General features: G+C 40.6%; 1 protein-coding gene and 1 non-coding gene across 2 annotated transcripts in view; both read right to left on the bottom strand.

Moving 5' to 3' along the window:
• The window catches only part of LOC125995855 (E3 ubiquitin-protein ligase TRIM38-like), a 153,076-nt gene that overhangs the window by 2,082 nt on the left and 127,575 nt on the right, over positions 1 to 23,419 (bottom strand). The window contains exons 6-8 of the mRNA XM_049764823.1: positions 5,283 to 5,765; positions 3,448 to 3,526; positions 494 to 617 (exon numbers count right to left, since the gene is read on the bottom strand). Coding sequence (XP_049620780.1) covers positions 494 to 617; positions 3,448 to 3,526; positions 5,283 to 5,765 — 686 coding nt within the window. The remainder of the gene's footprint in view (positions 1 to 493; positions 618 to 3,447; positions 3,527 to 5,282; positions 5,766 to 23,419) is intronic.
• Positions 11,570 to 11,760, bottom strand: LOC125996970 (U2 spliceosomal RNA). Its single transcript, XR_007491615.1, has one exon. It is a non-coding gene; the product is annotated as a U2 spliceosomal RNA (small nuclear RNA).

Genomic DNA, 23,419 nt, shown 5'->3' on the forward strand with positions numbered 1-23,419 from the left:
CTTTTAGGTTTTTAAATAGCCCAAGAGAATGTGAGGAAATGGATGTGACAGTAGCAGAGCTCTGGTTTCCATCATTGGCCCACATCTGCTCCCATCCTTTCTATCATCCTTCTCTCTCTGCTCTGTCTTCTTCCTCCTCTGCAGGACTCAATGCTTAGGGATATCAGAGTCACCATCCAGGACCACCCAGGAGCCAAGATGGCCCAGCAGGGAATGTTGTCAGCTGGGAGTCAGGTGAGCTGTGGTTAGTTCTGACCTGAGGAATTAGCGCTAGATCATCTAGTGACTCAGATGCGAAGTTCCCAAAGAAGACTGAAGTAAATGCTAAACACTGTCTTTCCCCAATTAAGAGATATTTTATGCACCCCCCCCAAAATCCCATATTTTATCTTAAACCAGTGTCATATTATTGACTGAGGTGTAGAATACATCTATAAAAAAACAATACATGCATAAATTATGAAACTATGCAGTGTTTTCCAAGGGCACTGACTGTCAAGGGGACTGAGGAAGAGACATAAATTAAACTTGGATTTTCACAGATAATGGGGAGATCCCTGGGACCTATCATGATGCTGATGGGAGCTATGTGAGGATCTGTCCAAGCTCCCCTAAACCTACAAGAGAAATTAGGGATTACAGGTCTATGACAGTCCTGTTGACCCACTGACTGTAGATAGAGGTGAAATTGGCAAACAAACCTTCTCAACCAAGAAGTAATCGCTCTCTGTGTCTCTCTCTTCTCTATCTCTATCTCTGTTTCTCTCTGTGTCTGTCTGTCTGTCTTTCTGTCTCTGTCTCTCTGTTTCTCTCTGTCTCTTTCTTTCTCTGCACCATCCTGACTGGAAGTAGAAAGTAGGAAGGGCTAATTATTAATCAAGAATGGATGCCAAAGTCTTCATGAGTTACACCTTCGTGGTAAGAGATAATATTTGACTTGACAACAGACTTTCTGTTTCTGAATCATTGCATTTCTGTCCCTCTCCTACCCCGTCATAGTCTGAAATATCTTCTGTCCTGTTTAAATCCTGGTCCCTTGGTGCAGCTATTGATCATGTATTTATTTGGATACTATCCAAAAACTATTGCCCAGGGACACTGGAAAAATCTTCTTTAGTTTAATTCCACCTCCCATCACCACAACCACCTTTGAGCCCAACCCACCTAGTTTTGAAAAATAACTTCCTTTCTGCTAGTGGGGACAGGGAGTTCCCAGAGATTTATATTAGATATTTGCTAGTGAAGAAAACTCTGCTATACAAATCCAGTCCCTGACAGGGGAGATTCCTAGTGCAGAGCCAATAGTAAGCCCTGACCACTGCTGGATGTGGCCTACAACCAAGCAAATAAACAATCAAAAAGCAAACTATGTGCATAAAACAATAATACTAGCAATATTACAATGGACGGGGCATTTGCCTTGCATGCCTTGCAGTGGCCAATCCGGGTTTGATTGTTGGGCTCCCATATGATCCCAGAATAATTAGGAATAATCCTCCTAAGCACCACCAGGTGTGATAAAAAAAAGACAACAAAAATAATAATAACTATGTCTCTATTGTTAATGACCAAGAACCAAGTACATAATAGAACCATTAATAAATTTATTTAATATAAATAAAATGGCTTAGCAAGAGTTCTGGCTAATTTAGTAGTTGTTATGGAAGAAGAGAGAAGAAGACGTTTCAGATCACTAAAATATCCCATTGGTCATTTTACAAAACTGCAGTCACACAGTGCACTGAAGGTCTGATTGGTCATCCCACAAAGTCTCACTGACATATGGTAAGCATCGTCTCAGGGGGCCACTCACAAATCTTTCTTTGCATAGCACACAACTAACCAGGCCGCAGAAATAACTAAGGAGTAAAGATGAGATCCAAGATCTCTGTAGAGAAAGGGGATGATAAACATTCAGATCAGAGAACCCTACAAGAGGAAGAACACAGCACAGACCACCAGGGATTAGCAAGTGGCCACTAGTACAGAGGGCAGAGAGCAGAGGAACAATAAGGGGCAGAGCAGCAGAGTGGCAAGTTGTCACCACTATCGTCTAAACAAAGCTTATCATAAGGCTCACTGAGAGCTGAGAGGCCCCCCTCAGCAGGAAAGGCTGACCAGACTTCCCTGATAGTGAGAAAGATAGCTCTCAAACTTAGTTACAAACATTTATCTGTCCTAAATATAAATTCTCTTCTGCTATACTAAGTGTGTTTATATTTGAGAATTTACTTCTAAATATAAGAATTCATACAGGCAAATATAGCCTTGATTCAATTTCTCTTTACCTAGAAAACTCAACACCAGGAGATACATAAACACAACTTTAATCATCATAGTTTTTTTTAAAAGGTCTGTAGCTTTGAGCAGATTGCTCTTTCAGATGAAAGAAATGTTTGTTTGGGGATATCTCTAAGGGACTCAAAGTGACTTGCTCATTTTTACCTGGGATATAACTCCAAAGTTTGGCCTGGAAGTAGCAATCGATTGTTAAGAAAGCTTTTACCAGATAAAGATTTGAATCCCTTTCAAATAAGTTTGTCTCCTACCTTCCTTTGTGGTATAATGGTGTGCATAGCTGCCTTCCAAATAAGTTTGTCTCTTTTGTGGCCCCTTCTAATTAAAACTGACTAGTGTTGCTGGACTAGAGCAGGAGAGAGGCCCTTGTGCACAACAACCTACAGAGATCTCCAGAGCTAAGAGTACAGATTGGTTAAATGAGAGTTGGACAACTGGTTGTATCTGGTGTGAAGATACTAATCTAACACTGATCCCAAATACCCTATATCTGCTTTAATAATTGCATCTCTTTAACAGAATTTTTGAGACAAACCATATTTGTTTGTTTGTTTGTTAGAGTAAGGGGTAATGGGGCACAATTAGATGTACTCAGGACTAACTTGTGGTCCTGTGCTCAGAGAATATTCCTGGCTATGGTTAGTGACTCATGCACCAAGCTTGAGATCCAACTGGGGTGGGCCCTAAGCAATACAAGAGCCAGACCCATTGTATTCCATTTGACCCAAGCTATTTTAAATATGGTAAATGAACTTAAGTGGGAAACAAATCAGAAAACTTTGAATTCATGGAAAAAATAATCCTTTAATTTTTTTTCTTATTACATCCTGTTAAACAAGTATTTTCATCTTTCATTTATTTTTTAAATTTTATTAAAGAGTTATGATTTTTTACAGTATTCTTTATAGTTGAATTTTGAACATACGATGTTCCCGTATCAATCCCACCACTGGAGTCAATTTCCCTCCACCAACATTCCCAGATTCTATTCCTGTATCCTTTACCTTTAGGCAGCCATCTTTACAGGTAACTTTTAAAATTTCAGTTGTTAAAGTTTGGGTCTCATGACTTTAGTGTTGTTGACTCTATGGTTTGGATAGTTAGCACTATTAATCCTTAATATCACTGATGCAACTGAATCCCCATAACCTCTGCCCCTGTTGCTTCTCATTCGTCCCTTCTTCCACTCCCTTCCACTCTATTTCTTTCTCTTCCTTATATGCTGGGGCTAAGGAAAATTTAAGAATTTTATCTTTAAACCATTGCATTCTCTCATTCAAGTTATTCTAAGTACCATATATGAGTGCTATCATCCTGTGTTTGGAGGCCCTGCAAAATTTCACAACTACAGCATTCTGTTATCCCTTTCCCAATTGTCTGTGTACCTATTAACTCTTGCTGTGCCTATTAACTCTTTTATATATTAACACCTTATGCCTAACATTTCATATAATTTATTTAAAACATAACTATATACAGCACTTAGCAGTTTAACATGGTTTTGGTGAAGTAGTTATTAAGCACCTCAAAAGGCAAGAACAGTGAGTCTGAGACTCCTTGGAAACAAGAGCCAAACTATCCAAGATGGAAAACCAACTGCATGCAGAATTACTGACTTTAGCCTAATTATAATACATTTTCATAATAAAAACTTCCACCTATGGGGCTGGAGAGATAGCATGGAGATAAGGCGTTTGCCTTTCATGCAGAAGGTCATTGGTTCAAATCCCAGCATTCCCTGCCAGGGGCAATTTCTGAGCATGGAGCCAGGAATAGCCCCTGAGCACTGCCGGGTGTGACCCCCCCCCAAAAAAAAAAAACTTCCACCTGCATCCAGATATTTTACAATTGTATGGCAACTCAGGAAGTGACCAAATATGATTAGTATCTGGGTGATACCTTGAACTCCAGGAAATCACCACCCACAAATCCTCTTTCTTCTCTGAAAAATCTTGCTGGCCAAAATGATAAAACAGTAAATTCAAAAAGGATTCAATCCCAGTAGTGATTGTGGAGTGCAGAGCCAGGAGTAAATATCTGAACACAGTTGGATGTGACCCCAATCCATACACCACCACCAAAATAATTATTCTGCATATCTATATTACTATAACTATATAAAATATTTTATAACTATATAAATTAGAAATTGACTATCAGTAATTCTTTTTCTGATTATGCCAACATTCTGACTCAGTGCGTGCTGGTACTTTTACCAAACTGTATTAATTAGGAGCAATGCTACTCATTTTCTACATATACACTTTGTTTCTTAAGTAAAACTATTCTGTAAAACACCTCTATATTATTGATTACTCTGACTTGAGCATGCACTTATCGCTGTGCATCACATAAATTATTCCTGTATCAGGATTTATCTGGTTTAATCCATCCATATTCTCAATAAAACAGTACAATAGGTATAATTGATTTGGTTGATAAAATGATTTTAGCACGTCCATAGTCAATAGACAGGTTTTCATTTTCAAAGAAGAAATTATTGATGAGAATTCACCTATACCTCAGTATTTATTTCATACATCAAATATCTGAATTTTTTGGAGTAGGGTCAACAGGATAATGTAATCTATTAAGTAACTTTCCCAGTAAAGCAGAGTCCACATATATGAATAGAAATAGTCTTTATATCTATTCATTCAATGCCAATTTTCTCAGTAAAGAATGGTCCCCATCTGTGATACTTGTCTGTGGATGAATATTATACTTTATATATGCATACTTACAATGCAAAGATATTCATTATCTACTAAAACTTCACATTGCTTTAGATTCTAGAAAATAGCAGAGAGAGCAATCAAATTTCTTTCATAGCATTTACCTTCGTAAATGATGTCATCTGGGGGTTTAAGTTTGCTTTTTTGCAAGTGGCTAACAAGTTGTGCCAACACCACTTTTTCTCTGAACTAGATATGAAACTGAACTCTTTCTTTAATCTTTTGAGCGACTCAGGAACAAAAAAGAACCTTCACCAATACAGAAATAAGCTTTCAGAGGCCCAGAGAAGGAGGCCTTTGGGAAGGTAAAGATGTGGGAGTTAGTAAAAGAGTCATAAAATGATACCAATCCAATATCATAATCCAGGAAAACGCTTATAAAATGAATCTCCGTCTTAAGATGAAGGGGAGTTGGGGGTGATGTAAGGGCTTCATAGCGACTCTCTTTGCAACATCGAATGGCCCAGAATCCAGACTCGGGATCTCGTGTGTCATTGTCCCTTGGCACATTTTCCAGACAAACACCCACATCCCACTCAGTTCCTTTTATTAGTATCACTTTAAATAAATAGCTTCCTGAGTTGAAGATCTGATGGCCCAGGACACAGGGTAAGTCTCTAAATCTCTCAGGAGTGTCAATCTTCTTTTTGTGGTATCCCCAAATCACGCTCCTTTTACTCTTACTCACACGTAGGTCTTTATGAGCTGTATCTGAATCCAGAGTAATGATAACTGCAAAAATTAAAAAAATAACTAAGATATTTAAAAGCAAAAGAAAACAAAAAGATATGTTTTTTTCATGCTTAGTACACATTATATTCTCTGTTCAAAAACTGGTTTCTGTTGCATTGTTTTAAGTTTTCTCGAAATCAGTTGAAAAAAGTAAAGTGAAAACCCTATTTGTCACAAGTAATGGAGAGGATTGAAAAGCTAAGATAGGCTAGGTACTTGGTAGGATTGTTGTTGTCTTTTAAAAATATCTGATAATAATTGTAATGTACTAAGGGTACAACCACTATCAACTTATTTGACATCATTTTTATCTGTCTCACTGCTATAAACCAAAGATGATATGAACTTATTTGATGTGTTTACTTACTCTCTTCTCCAAAGTCCTTCTTCCAAGCAGGACTTGATTAGCCATAAAATATTGGAGGAAAAATTAGTTCCTTTATTTCTCAAAAAAATATTGACACAGTATCAAAATAGAAGATACAGCTAATTACACCACTTATGATTGAAGACACAGGACACATGAATACTCACATATTTTAAGAATAAGCTCTCTTTGTGGAAAAGGGATAGGGAACATTGGTGGAAGGAAAAAGTTACACTGGTGAAGTGTAGTGAACATTCAATGACTGAAATCCAAATACGAACATTTTTGTAAGCACAAATAATAAACTTTTTTTTTAAAGTAAATCATAAACAAATAGAATAAGCCCTCTCTGGTTTCTCAGTGTACCATTAGAATTAGTACTAGATAATGTACCAAGGACAAATATGAAAGAAAATGTTAAAAGTGGTCATAATAATAGCACAGCGGCGTTTCCTTGCAAGCAGCCGATCCAGGACCAAAGGTGGTTGGTTTGAATCCCGGTGTCCCATATGGTCCCCCGTGCCTGCCAGGAGCTATTTCTGAGCAGATAGCCAGGAGTAACCCCTGAGCACCGCTGGGTGTGGCCCAAAAATAAAAACAAAAAACAAAACAAAACAAAAAAGTGGTCATAATTGTAGTAGCCACCAGTACAATAAAAAATAAAACATAAAAATAGGTGGATCTAAATAATAAATAATAAACATCTCACTATGATCTACCCAGTTAAAAAAAAAGAAAATGTTACCTAGTATCCCTTTATTTATAGGGGAATATTTATTTCACTTACCATTATAGGTCTTAAAAAGTTTTCTCAAATTTAAGTAACACTCAGAAACATTGTACATGGTATCAATATCCAATGAGACATCCTCTGGTTCATATAACTTTAGAGCAGAAATCCTGGAAAAGAGAGTCCAGAATATTCATCAGTATGGCCTTCCACATAGACTCCATATAGCTACTACTTTCCTTCCTTGCTCCTCTCCCAAATTCAAAGAGCACTTACCTATTCCAGGTGCTTCTCACATCCTAGACAGCAAGAAAGATAGATGTTGGTGTGAAAATATTAACAGTTCATCAGAGTAAATGCAAAGGTTCCAGTCCTATGTAGTAATGAATTCCCAGGAAATTGTTTCCATCCCAGTTTCTTAGTCAGAAATTCTTTAATTTTGCACACATGACAACTGACATCTCTCTGTACACCATTCCACTTATAACCACTGCAGTACACCATTGATGTTCAATCTTTCTACACTTGAGGATGGATGCCTGGATATAGTCCTACAGTTCAGCACCAGCCAGTCATAAAAGGGGCCCACCCCTTTAAGTAAGACTCTAACTGTGATTGGCTGAGCTGAGTCTACACACACACACACACACACACACACACACACACACACACACGACTGGGAAGTGGAGAGTTGTTGGCAATTAGAAGAGACAGTTGAAGGAGTAAGTGAATTGAATTGGTTCTCCCCCTGGCTATGGCTTTTCTCCCTGATTTGGACAGACCTTTGGCTCCTTTGGGCTATATCATTTTACTTTATATCATATGCCTGTTCCTTTACTGGCCCTCGATCTGACTGTACCCTGGTCTAAAACCCATCTCTCTTTCTCTTTCTCTCTCTCTTGGCCTAGAGTTTGTCATAGGTGTGGGCCCAGCAGCTCAGCTCAGAGTTTGAGCAACACTGGCCAATATATTACCATGTCAGTATCTGATCAACCTTACAGTATATTATCTTACATTCTGAACAGGAGAATCTACTATTTCTACAACTATAGTAGCCTTTGGGCTGTTTGAGGGATGAACAGGAGTTATCTCATTCATGCCCACTCTGGACATTTGCATTCAGTAGCTTCATTTCTCCAAAGAGCCCATATTAGATACTAATGTCACAAATGTCCTCATGGGTGAATCCATCAGGGCCCTGGTGACGGCAGTAGGTATTGCACAGAGGTAGAAAGGTTATGCCCTGTAACCTCCATCCTTGATAAAAATAGAGTAAGGAATTCTAGGTATTCATCACAATGGGCTATATAATTGAGATAGAAATCAAGCTCAATACTAATATCTATAATATTTGGTAGAGCAAGATACAGGAGTGAATTAGGGAAAAGTTTATCAATCATTGAACACCTCAATTTAGCCCTCACCAACAAGCTGGAATATATTTTACTTTTTGTTTGCTTTGTTTTTGGGACACACCTGGTGGTGTTCATGGATTACTCCTGGCTCTGTGCTCAGAAATTACTCCTGACAGGCTTGGAGACCATATGGAATGCTGGGAATCAAACCTGGGTCAGTCACATGCAGCCAAATGTGCTACCAGCTGTGCTATTGCTTCAGTTCCATGGAATATATTTGAGGAGACAGTTTGACACCAGGTATCTCTGCAGGTTAGACAGAGGCTTAGAAATGCAAAGGACTAAAAAGGACTCCTGTTATATAGGAATGCATATATAATAGAAGCAATACAATTAATCCACCCCATTGTGTGAATTTTGGAGCAGGCAGCAGGCAGGCCAGTCCTTCCATATGCCTCAGCACTTCCCCTCAAATCACCCAGGACCTAGCATTTTTGTATATACCTCGAAGTGCACAGCTCACCTGCATTAAATCCTGGGCTGAGCCCTGACATTTTCTCTCTAGCTCCAGGATGTGGTTACTGAATTCCAGGCTCTGCTGTTTCAGCTTGGCTTCATTATTCTGCAGTCTCTGCAGAACGTCTTCTTCTATATTCTCCAGTTGCCATAGACAAGACTTCTTGGTTTCTTGTAGGACTGTGTCAAATTTTTCAAAGTCACACTTGATCTGATTTCTTTTACATATTGTTCTAATCTAGAATGAAGAATGTATATGCCCAAAATGGGGAAACTGCTTATATCTAGGTGAATGAGTAATCAAATATATAGTAGTTATACTGATTTAAAGATCAACTGAACTTTTAGAGGAGACAGGAAGATCTAATTCTCACAGAGATTGGGTTTCTTTAAATGTTAGTATCATTGTGCTTCTACTACCTATTATCGCTCACACGAGAGATAAAGAAATGTTCTCTCTGAGTTCAAACATCTGCACATGGAAAATAAGCATAGAGGTTTGAAAAGGCTCCCTCAAAAAAGGCAACATGGACACTAAGCTGAGACATTTGAATATGGACTGTTGGATTATGTCAGTGTTGCCACCAAAGTTGTGAGTTTTTCTCCTGAGCTCCCTGGTCAATCATAGAAATAAAGATCCTGGCATGCAATTACAAATGCTTACTGTTCTTTACCCTGCATTGTCATACATAGATCAGAGTGCTAAGTCTAGGCTTCAAACATTAAGGAGCTTTGAGATGTTTAAACTTGTAAACCAGTCAAGATGAACTAGGTACAGAGACAACGAATTCTTCTTCTCCTCACTGGTATCAGGACTCTTCAATAATTACTATTCAAAGCTCAAAGGAATGGGAGATTAGTCCTCATGGCTGTAAACAACTAGGAACATAAAAACAAGTCATTTGGGATTTATCTATTCATTCTGGTTTAGTGAGATTAGAGCATCATTTTATTTTGTCAAATCCTTCTATATGTCTAAACTCTATCCAAAGTGGACACTGAATTCAACTTCTTACCTGCCATGTTCTTATTTTCTTTTTAGTGTTCACCTGCCATTGCTTATTCTTGTCTTGTAGTTTTCTTAGCTCCATCAAATTTTTCTGGAAAATTTCCTAAAGAAAAATTGTTTGATTTAAGGTCTATTAATTGGGCAATTTATTTCAGGGGTGATTACAGACCTATAAACATTGAAGACTTGTCAAGTCCGTCTACTTTCAGAAGATACATGCTGAAGAACTTTTGTGCAGTTTAATTTTGATTTTTATGGACAATCCTGGAGAATTAGTAAGATTATTAATATCATTTTACTACTTTAGAAACATGTTCAGATTTTGACCCAGGGCCTAAGCTGTACAATGTAACATTCTCCCAAGGCATCACTATAGAAAGAACAAAAATATGGTCATGAAGACAAGATTTTATATAATAATTATTAAATACAAAAATCACTAAATTGTTGACACACTTTTATGCATAGAGGATAGGCAAAGTAACACGAAAGTTCTTAGAAAGAATGAGTGGGGATGGTGGTAGGGACAACACAGGAATCAAGGTACTCATCTTGCAAACAGCAAACCTACTTCATTCAATCTCCAGCGCTTAGTCTTGTATCCTATGCACTGCCAGGCGTGAACCCTGAGCAGAGAGCCAGTAGTAAGCCCTGAGCATTGTTATGGCCCCCCGAACAAATCTCTACTCCCCAATCAAAGTCAAGGAGGAGGAGGAAGATGAGGATTGCAGAGAAAGAGAACATACTTTTCTGAAGAATCTGAGTGTCTGAGTTTGACCCCAGAACCATATTTCCCTGAGCACCAACCAAGGCAGCACATGCATATCTGAACCTGGTGGCCCACAATCCTGCTGGGGCCCTAGCATGGACCAGTCAGTCCACTGGGACTTGTATCTCATGCTTGGCCCCTGGATCCCAGGACACTGCTAAGAATACAATCTTGAGGGTATAAAGAAAGTGATGGGGAAAAAGCCATGTAGAATCTCATGAAGAAAGTCATTATGCAATCAGCGGTGCTTGCCTTGCAAGCAGCTGATCCAGGACCAAAGGTGGTTGGTTCGAATCCCGGTGTCCCATATGGTCCCCCGTGCCTGTCAGGAGCTATTTCTGAGCAGACAGCCAGGAGTAACCCCTGAGCATCACCGGGTGTGGCCCAAAAACCAAAAAAAACCTAACATCAATATCAAACTTGTTTTTTTTTGCTTTTTGGGTCACACCCGGTGACTCTCAGGTGTTACTCTTGGATCTGTGCTCAGAAATCGCTTCTGGCTTGGGGGACCATATGGGATGCTGGGGGATCGAACTGTGGTCCATCCTAGGTTAGCCACATGCAAGGCAAACGCCCTACCACTTATGCCATCACTCTGGTCCCAATGTCAAACTTTTTTTTTGGCCACACCCAGTGATGCTCAGGGGTTACTCCTGGCTATGAGCTCAGAAATCGCTTCTGGCTTGGGGGGACCATATGGGACACCAGGGGATTGAACCTCGGTCCGTCCTAGGCTAGCGCTTGCAAGGCAGACGAATTACCTCTAGTGTCACCGCTCCAGCCTCCCAATATCAATTTTTTTTTTTTTGGTTTTTGGTTTTTGGGTCCTGGCCGGCAGCACTCAGGGATTACTCCTGGCAGTGCTCAGAAATCGCTCCTGGCAGGCTCGGGGGACCGTATGGGATGCTGGGATTCGAACCACCGACCTTCTGCATGCAAAGAAAACTTCTTTTCTCCATGCTTTCTCTCTGACTCCCAATATCAAAATTTTAAATTACTTTTCTCTCTCATTTGTGGGGAGAACTTCTTTTCTTTTCTTTTCTTTCTTTTTTTTTTTTTTTGTGTGCACCTTTCCCAGAGGTACTGCAATACCAGGTCGATGCATAGATGGTTCGGAGCAAGCTCCTCTTCCAACTCCCAGTTCCAAAAATCCATTTAATATATTGTCCTCAGATAGAGGACGTATCAGATATTAAACTGATAAGAACAGATACCACACTTGATCTTAGGCAAAAGGCCGAGAAGCGATTGTGGAGAGAACTTTTAAGGTTAACTAACTTCATATTTTATCAGTAATAATTGATTATCAAATCTTCTTGCTCTGTGAAGTTTGTACATTAGTTTTTATAAATAAATAAGCTGTTACATATATTATAAGCATATTATATATGCCATAAGCTTTTTTGTTTGTTTTTTGTTTTTGTTTTTTTTGTTTTTGGGCCACACCCGGCAGTGCTCAGGGGTTACTCCTGGCTGTCTGCTCAGAAATAGCTCCTGGCAGGCACGGAGGACCATATGGGACACCGGGATTCGAACCAATCACCTTTGGTCCTGGATCAGCTGCTTGCAAGGCAAACGATGCTGTGCTATCTCTCTGGGCCTGCCATAAGCTTTTATATATCAGTTCTTTTGCTCTATAAAGAAAGTGCTTTGCAAAACATTTTTATAAAACACTACTTTGGGGGCTGGAGCACTAGCACAGTGGGTAGAGCATTTGCCTTGATGCAGCCAACCCAGGTTTGATTCCCAGCGGGGGAGAGTGCCAGGAGTGATTTCTGAGTACAGAGCCAGGAGGAACCCCCAAGCACCACTGGTTGTGGCCCCCAAACAAAATGAAAACAGACAATCTAAGCACCCCACTGTCGATTGACCATGCATGGGTCAAGTATTTTGTTTTACAAATATTAATGTCCTTGATAATTATTAAAATATCATGCTCATATATTAATATATATGTGAAGTGGGCACCCATAATAACTTGTTTATCTGAAGGTTAAAGTGATGAAAGATATTTGTCGGAATTATCATCCTGGGTCAGACTAAATTATCTCCTGTCCAAGAGTTCGAAAGAGGAGCAGGTACTTGCTGAAGCAGTCTAGGCCGTACTCACTTTGTACACTTTACATGCATCTTCAACAAGAACTGTGACGTGTCCTGTGTGCTGTGGTGACCGCTCACAGCACCAACAGATGAGCTGGTCATCATCCTCACAGAAGAGGTGGAGCTTCTCTCCATGACTCTCACACAAACGCTCCTTCTCCATCTCCTTGATGGTGTGGATAAGGTTTTCTAGCTGCTTTATGGGGCGGATGCTTCCTTTTTGAAACTCTGCCCTACATACAGGACAGTGGAAATTCCCTTGACATGGTGACTTCAGTGACTGGCTCTCAAGACTTCTCGTTATGCAAGAATGACAGTAGGTGTGTCCACAGTCTATAGCCATGGGCTCTGTCATCGGCTCCAGGCAGATGGAGCACATGATGTCCTCCTTCAGTCTCTGGATAGCTGTGCTTGAAGCCATGGTTTTTCCAGAAGATATTTAATCCTGGATCTAGAAGTAGAGATCAGTCAAATGGAATTGTCTCTAATGATGGAAAATTGACCTCACTTGAGCCAAGTGGACTTAGAACATTTAGAAAATGAAGCTGTATGTGGACTACAGTTGTACGATCACAAATATTGATTTAGATTAAAGTCAAAAGATCAATATCTTGTTCTAATTAGACATATCTTATTTCTTAGTGCTGTAGGTACTGGAGTAACTAAAAGTCCAGAAGTAGAACACACCATCACCACAGAAAATTTTTCTGGATCAATTCTGAGAGAAGCCAGTCATTATTAATCACACAAATTATAGTTGAACATAAAGAACAGAAGGAAGTTTTGAGATAATTTATTAATATACTAAGCATTTCAAATACTCTTTCTGATTATTGTCTAGGAATTAGAGCAACAGTTAGAAATCAGGGCAGTGTCTGAAGAACTGGTATGTCCCTTCAGACATCCTCCCTGATGTGAGGAAAAGAAAATTGAAAAGAAATGGGGAAGAGTAGGACCAAGATCAGAGATCCTGAAAATATAGGAGACACCCCAAAATTCTCCCAAGAAAATTCATGGTGACTGGAACCCAGGGAGTTTTCAGATATATGGAATGTGGAAAGCAAGGGGGAAGTTGTGCCTCTGTAATCTCTAGTACTACAGCATGCTGGATTTCCTGTTCTCAAGAAGTGAGGAATTAAGAGCCCAAGTCAGGAAGACTAACAGGAGAATAAAAGCCTTCTCTTCCTTCCACTGCTAGGCTGCTGCAGAGACAGTGGTCAGGTTTCTATTTTGCACCAGTGAGAATAGTAGAGAGAGGCCTAAGGTGATTGAAATGATCTTTCCTTTGAACTAGAATGGCCTAATCTCAAGAAAGGAATTCAACTAAAGCTAACAAGACACTATTATCTTCAGTCATCATCATGGAATTCTAGGATCTTTCAAGGATTTTTTTTTCTTAATTTCTTTCTATCATTTATTCTTTCTTTTTGCTTCTTTCTTTTTTACTTTTTTGGTGTTATTTTTTTTCTCTACACTCGAAAAATATAATGAGCATTTAAGTAATTCATTGAGAAGGATTTTCTCCCTGTATGATCTAAGTTTCTGCCCTGTACCTTCAACTATCCTTTGACCTGGATTATGAGTGATATATCAACCTGATAAATGTCAAGGAGCAGAGGGAGAGAGCTAGAATGATACCTTTGACCATGGTCAGAGTTGAGAAGATCTTCTATGGACACAAACCATCTCTCTGTCTATGTGTTTCTGTGTCTGTGCCTTTTCTTTTGTTTGTATTCTCTCTCTTTCACATCAGACACCCTCCCCTCCAGACCCTACCGCACACCCACACACACATACTCACTGAGGTACATTTTTGTCTCCCACTAAGAAAGGAAAACATGAATCCAGCATCTCTACCATCACACCACACAATAAACTATCTCATCTTGGCTATGTGCCTGCTCCATAGAACTTGCTATGACCTCAAAAAGAGAAAATCTGGGCCGGGCGGTGGCGCTAAAGGTAAGGTGCCTGCCATGCCTGCGCTAGCCTTGGACGGACCACAGTTCGATCCCCCGGTGTCCCATATTGTCCCCCAAGCCAGGAGCAACTTCTGAGCACATAGCCAGGAGTAACCCCTGAGCGTTACCGGGTGTGGCCCAAAAATCAAAAAAAAAAAAAAAAAAGAGAAAATCTCCGACTTACTAAAACCAGTCGCAAAACTGCAATATGAATTAAAGTATAATATTATCTCTAGAAACCCATTTAACTGGTTAAAACTTTAATTGATCCAGGGATTGTCTAATAGTTCACAAGAAAGTACTAAACACAGAATCAAAGACATTGATAATGTATAAGTAATGGATCAATTTTTAGATCATACCATTTTTTATGACAACCAGAAAGAGAGTTTGAGCATGCATTTTACTCACAACTAGAAAAAGGAAACTGTGATCACAAGACTTCAGAAAAAGAGTTCATAATCAAATGGCTTCACTAGTGAGTGTATAAATAAAATGCTCAAAGGAACCTAAACTACCCAACATCTTCCCCAACAATGGTATTATGAGAATTACTCCCAGAAATAATTCACTATAAAGCAACTAAGCTCGAATTAGATAGAATAAATAAAAATGAATCTGGAGATAAAAGTATAGACATGTATCTCTAAAGGATTTTCACTGTGGACCCCCAAACACTCACATTTTTGCTGCCGGACTCCTTGGTTTCCTTTAACTGAGTGACCAAAATGTTCAGTCTAACTGGATTAAACTCAGAAGTGAAACTGCTTTGGGGTTCAGAGTCCTACACTAAGACACTTCCAATAGACGTGAACTCAGCTATTTCTGATTGGGTGTGGACTTGGTAGGAGCAATTAAAATGGCCTCAGAAGCTATCAACAAAAGTGGAAAATAAGAACCTAGGGTATGGGGGTGGTGAGTGGAAGGGGTAGAGAGAGAGCACAGTAGGTAAGGCACCTGTCTTATATACGCAGACAACTGAGGTGTGATCTCCAATAGCTCATATGGTCCCCTGGGTCTGCCAGGAATATTTTCTGAGCACAGAGCCAGTAGTAACCCCTGAGCACTGCTGGGTGTGGCCCCAAAATAATGCAAAAAATAACCTAAAATGCTGTTTTGTGAGCCCAGAACAGTGTCTAAATTGGGAAGTCTCCAAAGGACAGTGTGTAGACTTTGACTTCATTTTTATTTTATTTTTTTTTTTTGTTTTTGTTTTTTTTTTTTGGTTTTTGGGCCACACCCGGCTGTGCTCAGGGGTTACTCCTGGCTGTCTGCTCAGAAATAGCTCCTGGCAGGCACGGGGGACCATATGGGACACCGGGATTCGAACCAACCACCTTTGGTCCTGGATTGGCTGCTTGCAAGGCAAACGCCGCTGTGCTATCTCTCCGGGCCCTAGACTTTGACTTCAAGTCTCTTTGTTCACCTTTGTCTTAAGTCCCCTGGGATCTTCCTAGCCCATGTGATTATTTTTTAGTGTTAGGTTGTGATTTCTTTCCACACATCTAAAATTAGGGGGGGGAATCAGGTGTGACATAAGAATCCAGGATTCCCATTTGTTCTGAGTCTCAGGATTCTTCTCTCTCTTACTCTGCACATCCCAGTGCTGTATTACCAGCAACATCAGCATCTGGAACAGCTGAGGAGCCACTAATGGGGCATCAGTGAAAGTCCACCAGTATGGAAGACCTCAAATACTAACAGAGAGTGAGTGTCTCTGTGAAGCTGCCTATCCCTGACTGACAGCCTAAAGTCATAATGACCATGTTGGACTCAAAAACAGTACCAAAGAAACAAAAGTTTCATCCAGAGCATCTTGGGGCTAGGGGAGTTCTGGGGAAAGTTAAACCAATGAACAGCTGCTATCAAGGAAATATACAGGGACAGGAGCATCCTGGGTTACAAATCAGGACTCTATACTTATCAGAATTTATGGGTGATTGCCACCCATATGCCATAGATATTTGTCAAATTAGGGTTTTTGCTAAAACCTGTCCTACACATCCCATTCTGCTACTATTTTCTGACATTCTCAGATTCTGTGACCCCATTTTTAGGCATATAGAGTTCATCTATGGGCCTCTTAAAAAAAAAGTTGACAATAAAACTAAGTGGTACTATCTAAAAAAAACACAAGAAACTACTAAACACAGAATCAAAGAAATTGGATACTCCAGAAGTAAAGAATCAATTTTTAGATCATACAATTTTTTCATGACAACCAGAGAGATTTCCAATGTATTACAACTAGAGAAAATGAAACTATAATCTCAAGACTTTCTAAAGAGAGTTCATGATTACATGGCTTCACTGATGTGCAAAAAAATGTTCAAAGGTACATGAACTGCCCAAAATCTTGCCCCTAAAATGTCACTATGGGACTTACAAATAACTTCTGAGAAGGAATTTCTGTCAGAGCAATAATTAAGTTTGATTTCTGAGAGTTGTTTGACCAACCCTGGGTTCTACCTGTTGGTAGATGCTGACATGAGTTGTGTGTGTGTGTGTGTGTGTGTGTGTGTGTGTGTGTGTGTGTACTGCAGCCATAATTTAAGGTAAGTTAAAATCAGAAGGCCCTTAGGCTCCCCCAGTGCGGATGGTGGAGAAAAGATCTCAAAGTTGGGACTGGAAGGATAGCATGGAGGTAAGGCGTTTGCCTTGAATGCAGGACGGTGTTTCGAGTCCCGGCATCCCATATGATCTCCCATACCTGCCAGGGGCGATTTCTGGGCATAGAGCCAGGAGTATCCCCTCAGCTCTTCTGGGTGTGACCCAAAAATCAAAAAAAAAAAAGAGAAAGAGAAGAAGAAGAAGAAGAAGAAGAAGAAGAAGAAGAAGAAGAAGAAGAAGAAGAAGAAGAAGAAGAAGAAGAAGAAAGAAAAAGAAAGAAGAAAGAAAGAAAGAAAGATAGAAAAAGAAAGAAAGAAAGAAAGAAAGAGGGGGCCGGGAAGGTGGCGCTAGAGGTAAGGTGTCTGCCTTACAAGCGCTAGCCAAGGAACGGACCGCGGTTCGATCCCCCGGCGTCCCATATGGTCCCCCCAAGCCAGGGGCGATTTCTGAGCACATAGCCAGGAGTAACCCCTGAGCGTCAAACGGGTGTGGCCCAAAAACCAAAAAAAAAAAAAAAAAAAAAAAAAAAAAAAAAAAAAAAAAAAAAAGAAAGAAAGAGAAAGAAAGAAAGAAAGAAAGAAAGAAAGAAAGAAAGAAAGAAAGAAAGAAAGAAAGAAAGAAAGAAAGAAAGAAAGAAAGAAAGAAAGAAAGAAAAACCTCAAAGACAGGTCACTTCCTTGAAAAGTGAGGGTGGTATTTCTCAAGCTTAGTAATAGTTGTAAACAATAGTCTCAAACATATATTGTCCAAATAAGAATCTTTCTGCTGCTGTGCTAAGTATGTATATAGTTGAGCATTCACTTCCAGATGACAAAATTAGTACATAAAAATATGGCCTTGATTAAATATCACTTTACCTGGGAAAATTAGCATTAAGAGAAACATAAAAATAACTTCGTAATACTCAAAATATAGTTAGTCTTTTAGAGGATATTCTGCTCACTCAGATGAAAGGAGCCCTTTGTATGAACACCTGGCAAACTTGCTAATCTTTTAAATTATATCAGAATTGGCACCCAAGGTCCAGCCTAGGAGTAAAATAACTTTGAGATGTTAAAAGTTTGCCCTCAGATACCATAGAAGCCTCTGGCTCAACTCCCTTCTGTCTTTTAATTGGAACTTATCATTCAGAAGATTGTAACCCGCACTATAGGCCTGAGAATTATTCTGTTGTGAAGAAACTTTATAGATCAAACAGTATGGACTGATAAGCTTACTGCTAACAAGAAAGTACAATTTTTTTTAACCTTGCAAGAAAGTAGGTGTAGGCAGTCTCTCACACGTGAAATTCATGTTTAAATACATCCCTGTTGTCAGAGACCAATATGAAATTCAGCAGGACATACCAGTCTTGTGTGGCAAAAGTACATAACCTAAGGCATTGGCTAGCCCCAGAGCCCTAAAGAAATATCACAGTTTCCTATCAGGCATACATTCCAGGAAGCTCGTGACACCCTCGAAACCTCACTAACCTTGAGATGTTCCTGTGCTCCTTATGTAAAGATGATATGTAAAGATTAGCTGTAAGGTGACTTCTGTAATGCGGGCTGTTTATCCTGCCTTCTCTCCACCCCCTGTAAAAATTGTCCTTAAAAGAAGCCTGTACCGATCAATAAATGAAGCCTTGACAAGCCTCGTGTTGCTTGGCCCCCTTCTTTCTCCCCATTCTATTTTCAGGCTGGAATCCCTCTATACCCACGAGTAATGGAGTCCTGCAGGACGGGACACCCTGTAGTATTTAATAAACAGACACACAATTATGATCCACCAAAACAACTGAACGTGTCTCCTTCCTTCGCCCTGCATGTACCCACTTTCCAGGAACCCAGAGAACTCCCTGAAATGTCCAGACAAAGAGGCCTTGGTGTGTGTGTGGGGGGATCCATCCTGGGAACCAGTCCTAAACCTGGAGTTGCCAGTGCAACCCACAAAATCTCCTAGTACAGAAGATAAGGCTGAACAAAATTGGGAAGTAGCTTCTCCTCCACCCAATAAAGAATCTCTCTTCAGACTGCATCCCACCCTCCTGGCTGCTCTCAGATCTTCTGTCATTTGCTTTCCAGATTCAGCATGCCGAGGTAGCCAATCCTGTACATAAAAGAGACTTTTCCACCTGAGACAGTCAGCACCTGAGACAGAATGAGCCCTTGATTTTATGTCTACATGTGGGATTTAGAGATTATGGTTTGTGCCTACCTTGATATCTCCTTTATAAGTCTTTCACATCAAGGTAGAGGTCAGAAACATTATCTGGTGTCTGAACCTCCAAAGAGGGATCTCAGTCCTACTTGTTGGTGGACCACTTACTCTGGGGGTGACAGAACCAGGATTTCTTCCCCGGTATGGCATGGCTGACTTAGCACCACCAGCTCTAGCCCTATAACCCAGTATGGGTGAAAAATTCTCCCCCCCCAAACTCAAACAATAGCACAATCCAAACTGAAATTCTCCACCCAACTCTTAAAAAACAATAAAAGACAAAGCCAATACAGGCTCAGTGGCCCAAGGTGAGAGAAATGAGTCCAATATGGCCATTAGAAGAATCAGTTTTACTTATGTCCTCTATCTGACCTAGAGGAGAGAGCTAAAAGCCAAAAAGAAAAGGACTAAGTTCTGGGTTAATCCTGAGAATAGAGACACAGGCATCTGTCTCTTGTTCAAGCCAACAGTATGTTTTAGAATTTCAAAGTGACATTGAACTCAGGGAGTTGGCAGAACACTGGATCTACAGGATAAGAGAAACATATGGGCAAGGCCAGGACTCAGTGAGATCTTGAGGACTGGACATTATTCTGTCCCTTAGTGTGGACTAGACAACTACACACAAGGGAAAGGGAATAGTGGACAGGAGTATGACCCCCTCATCCGGTGTGGCAACAGATCTGGAAAGCTGTTTATGTCCACACTAGCCTCTGCTGTCTTTGTAGAAAGTGAAGTGGAGGCTGGATGAAATATTAAAAACAAGTATTTCTTTGCTTTGGTTTGACCTGGGGGCCATACCAGATAGTGCCCTTGGGCTACTGACAGTGCTCAGTGATCATGTCCAGTAATGTTCTGGGGACCGCACAAGGCTGCAGATCCAAAATGGGTCATGTAAAACATAACTACATCCTATTGTGCTATCTCTCCAGTCAATTATTTCTCTGAATGAGCAGATAGAAAATTAGAATTCAATTAATTATACAAGAAATACAAGTTCCTTGTAGTTATCATCACTAATCACTTACAGCATTTTCTCCAAGGTAATTTAATACATGACCACTCAATTTCCTTAGGGATGTTATGTTCTAAGTGGTAAGTTACCCCTTCCAACGGCCATAAGGAGACTTCCAAGGCCTCACATACTGGGTCTTCCGAGCTAAGTCCTGGAATCTACAGAGAGTAAAAGCAGACTGAGGAGAAACCTTGTAAGAAAAGACCTGATCACTTTCATTGTCAGAGTCTCCTGTCAACACCACCAACACCCCCACTCCTGCCCTTAAACCTTGACCTCTCTGCCATACATACAAACTGACCAGTCTCAGCATCCCCACCAAGCATTGCCTACACAGAATTTCCCACTAAGGGAAGCTCAGCTGTCTCTCAGAGATCACTGACAGTTCTCTCTACAGCTGCCCCTTAGACTTGAACAAGAAAGTTTACCCTGACAAGAAGAAACTAAAATTAAAAGCCCTGTGGGGGTTAGAGTCCTGCCCACAGGCGTAATTCATAAAGTCTTTGGCATCCTCGATTAATAGTTAGCCCTTCTTACTTTCTACTTCCTTCCAGGATGGTTCAGAGAGAGGGAGAGAGACAGAGATAGGGAGACACAGAGCGTGATTACTCCTTGGTTGAGAAGGTTTGTTTGCCAATTTCACCTCTAGCTACAGTCAGTGGGTCAACAGAACTGTCACTGACCTGTAATCCCTAATTTCTCTTGGAGGTTTATGGGAACTTGGACAGATTCCCCCAAACAGCTGCCATCAGCACCTCAAACATGGCAGGTCAAAGGGCTCTCCACATCATCTGTGAGAATCCAAGTTTAATTTATGCCTCTTCCTCTGTCTCCCTAGCAGTCAGTGGCCTTCGAAAGCACTGCACAGATTCCTAACTTATGCATGTATTGTTTTTTATAGATGTATTCTACACCTCAGTCAATAATATGACACTGGTTTAAGATAAAGTGTGAGATTTTTTGGGAGGTGCATAAAATATCTCTTAATTGGGTAAAGACAGTGTTTACTTCACTCTTCTTTGGAAACTTCGCATCTGAATCACAGGATGATCTAACGCTGATTCCTCAGGTCAGAACTAACCACAGCTCACCTGACTCCCAGCTGACAACATTCTCTGCTGGGCCATCTTGGCTCCTGGGTGGTCCTGGATGGTGACTTTGATATCCCTAAGCATTGAGTCCTGCAGAGGAGGAAGAAGACAGAGCAGAAAGAGAAGAATGATAGAAAGGATGGGAGCAGATGTGGGCCAATGATGGAAACCAGAGCTCTGCTACTGTCACATCCATTTCCTCACATTCTCTTGGGCTATTTAAAAACCTAAAAGTGCTCAGAAGAGCAAAACCAAGATAGAGCAAGAAGGCTCATGGGTTCTTCTGGGTCTTTGTAGTAGAGGTATAAAATTCTGAAGTCAGAGTCTCTAAATAGACTCTGTAAGGCTTCCTGATGAGACTGTTGGGAATCAGAACCGTTTCTTGGCTTGAACTTGTTTCTTGCTTTTTTGTTGTTCTGTTTCTCATGCTTTATTCGCTCCCTTCAAGAAACAGCTCAGTGCCAACATATGGGCACGTTTCCTCCCATCACAATGCAGGACTCTGACCCCCACAGCGCTTTTAATTTTTAGTTTCATCTTGTCAGGGTAAGCTTTCTTGTTCAAGTGTAAGAGGCAGCTGCAGAGAGAAGTGTCAGTGATCTCTGAGAGGCAGCTGAGCTTCCATTAGTGGGAAAGTCTGTGGAGGCAATGGTTGGTGGAGGATGCTGAGGCTGGTGAGTTTATCATTGGCTAGATTTAACATTTAGGGGCTCGTTCTGTTGTGTATGTAAATATTTTGGGGGATTACTATGTTACCCACCCTAAACTGATTGGTGATTGTGCCCTACCCTAGGGTGTGACCTGGCATTCTGCCCCCACCCTAGGGTAGTACCTGATTCTGCTTCCACCATTGGTTGGTATCTGATCCCACCATTGGGTGGTACCTGACTCTGGGGGATAAAAACAAGGGTCTGTGGAAGGCCGAGGCTTTTTGGCTGGAACTGAAGCTGAGTCTTTGGACTTCAGTCTTGTCCACCTAAGAAAGCGAATATTTCCACGAGCCTGACTGTCTCCGAGCTGTTTACCCGCCGTTTCACCTCAGAACCGTGGGCTAGACAGGGTGGCAGACGCGTGCACCGAACTGGAAGAGAAAAGCCTCATCCTCCATCCCACCATCAGTCAACCTCTTCAGGGTCTTCTTGTCAGGGTAAGCTTTCTTGTTCAAGTGTAAGAGGCAGCTGCAGAGAGAAGTTTCAGTGATCTCTGAGAGGCAGCTGAGCTTCCATTAGTGGGAAAGTCTGTGGAGGCAATGCTTGGTGGAGGATGCTGAGGCTAGTGAGTTTATCATTGGCCGGATTTAACATTTAGAGGCTCGTTCCCTGCCCAACCTCATTGAGGACCCCACACTGGGGGTAGCGGGTTTGTTGTACTGGGGTTCAAGGCCCCCTCGAACTACAGGCTCAGAGTAACTTATAAAATGTTTTGATTTCTGTGCTCATTACCCTATGATTTCCTTTAAATACTTGTATGTTTGAATGATTGGGGTCTCACCATAGACCAAAAACCCTGCTGCATCAGGCATTTTATCCAGGATAAAGCCTGGATCAGGATTCAAGTCCCCAACTGGCCAAAAGCATTTCTCTTTTTTCTAGAGATCATCGATACCACACGTGCTTTTCTCTTTCTATATTTACAGTACTGGAAGTTTTCTTCCTATGTTTATGGTAGGGCAAGTGTCTTCTCTTTCTAAATTTACAGTACCGAAAGTGCTCTTCTCTTTCTAGATTTACGATACAGTGTGTATTCTAACTTACTAGATTTACGGTACCACGAGTACTCTTCTCTTTCTAGATTTACAGTTCCGCCAGTGCTCTTCTCTTCGTAGATATACGGTGCCTGAGTGCTCTTCTCTTTTGAGATTTACGGTGCCACGAGTACTCTTCTCTTCCTAGGTTTATGGTAGAAGTTCTCTTCCTATATTTATGATAAGTC

This window comes from Suncus etruscus, chromosome 18 (assembly GCF_024139225.1).
Source record: "Suncus etruscus isolate mSunEtr1 chromosome 18, mSunEtr1.pri.cur, whole genome shotgun sequence".
In the NCBI taxonomy this organism is placed as follows: domain Eukaryota; kingdom Metazoa; phylum Chordata; class Mammalia; order Eulipotyphla; family Soricidae; genus Suncus; species Suncus etruscus.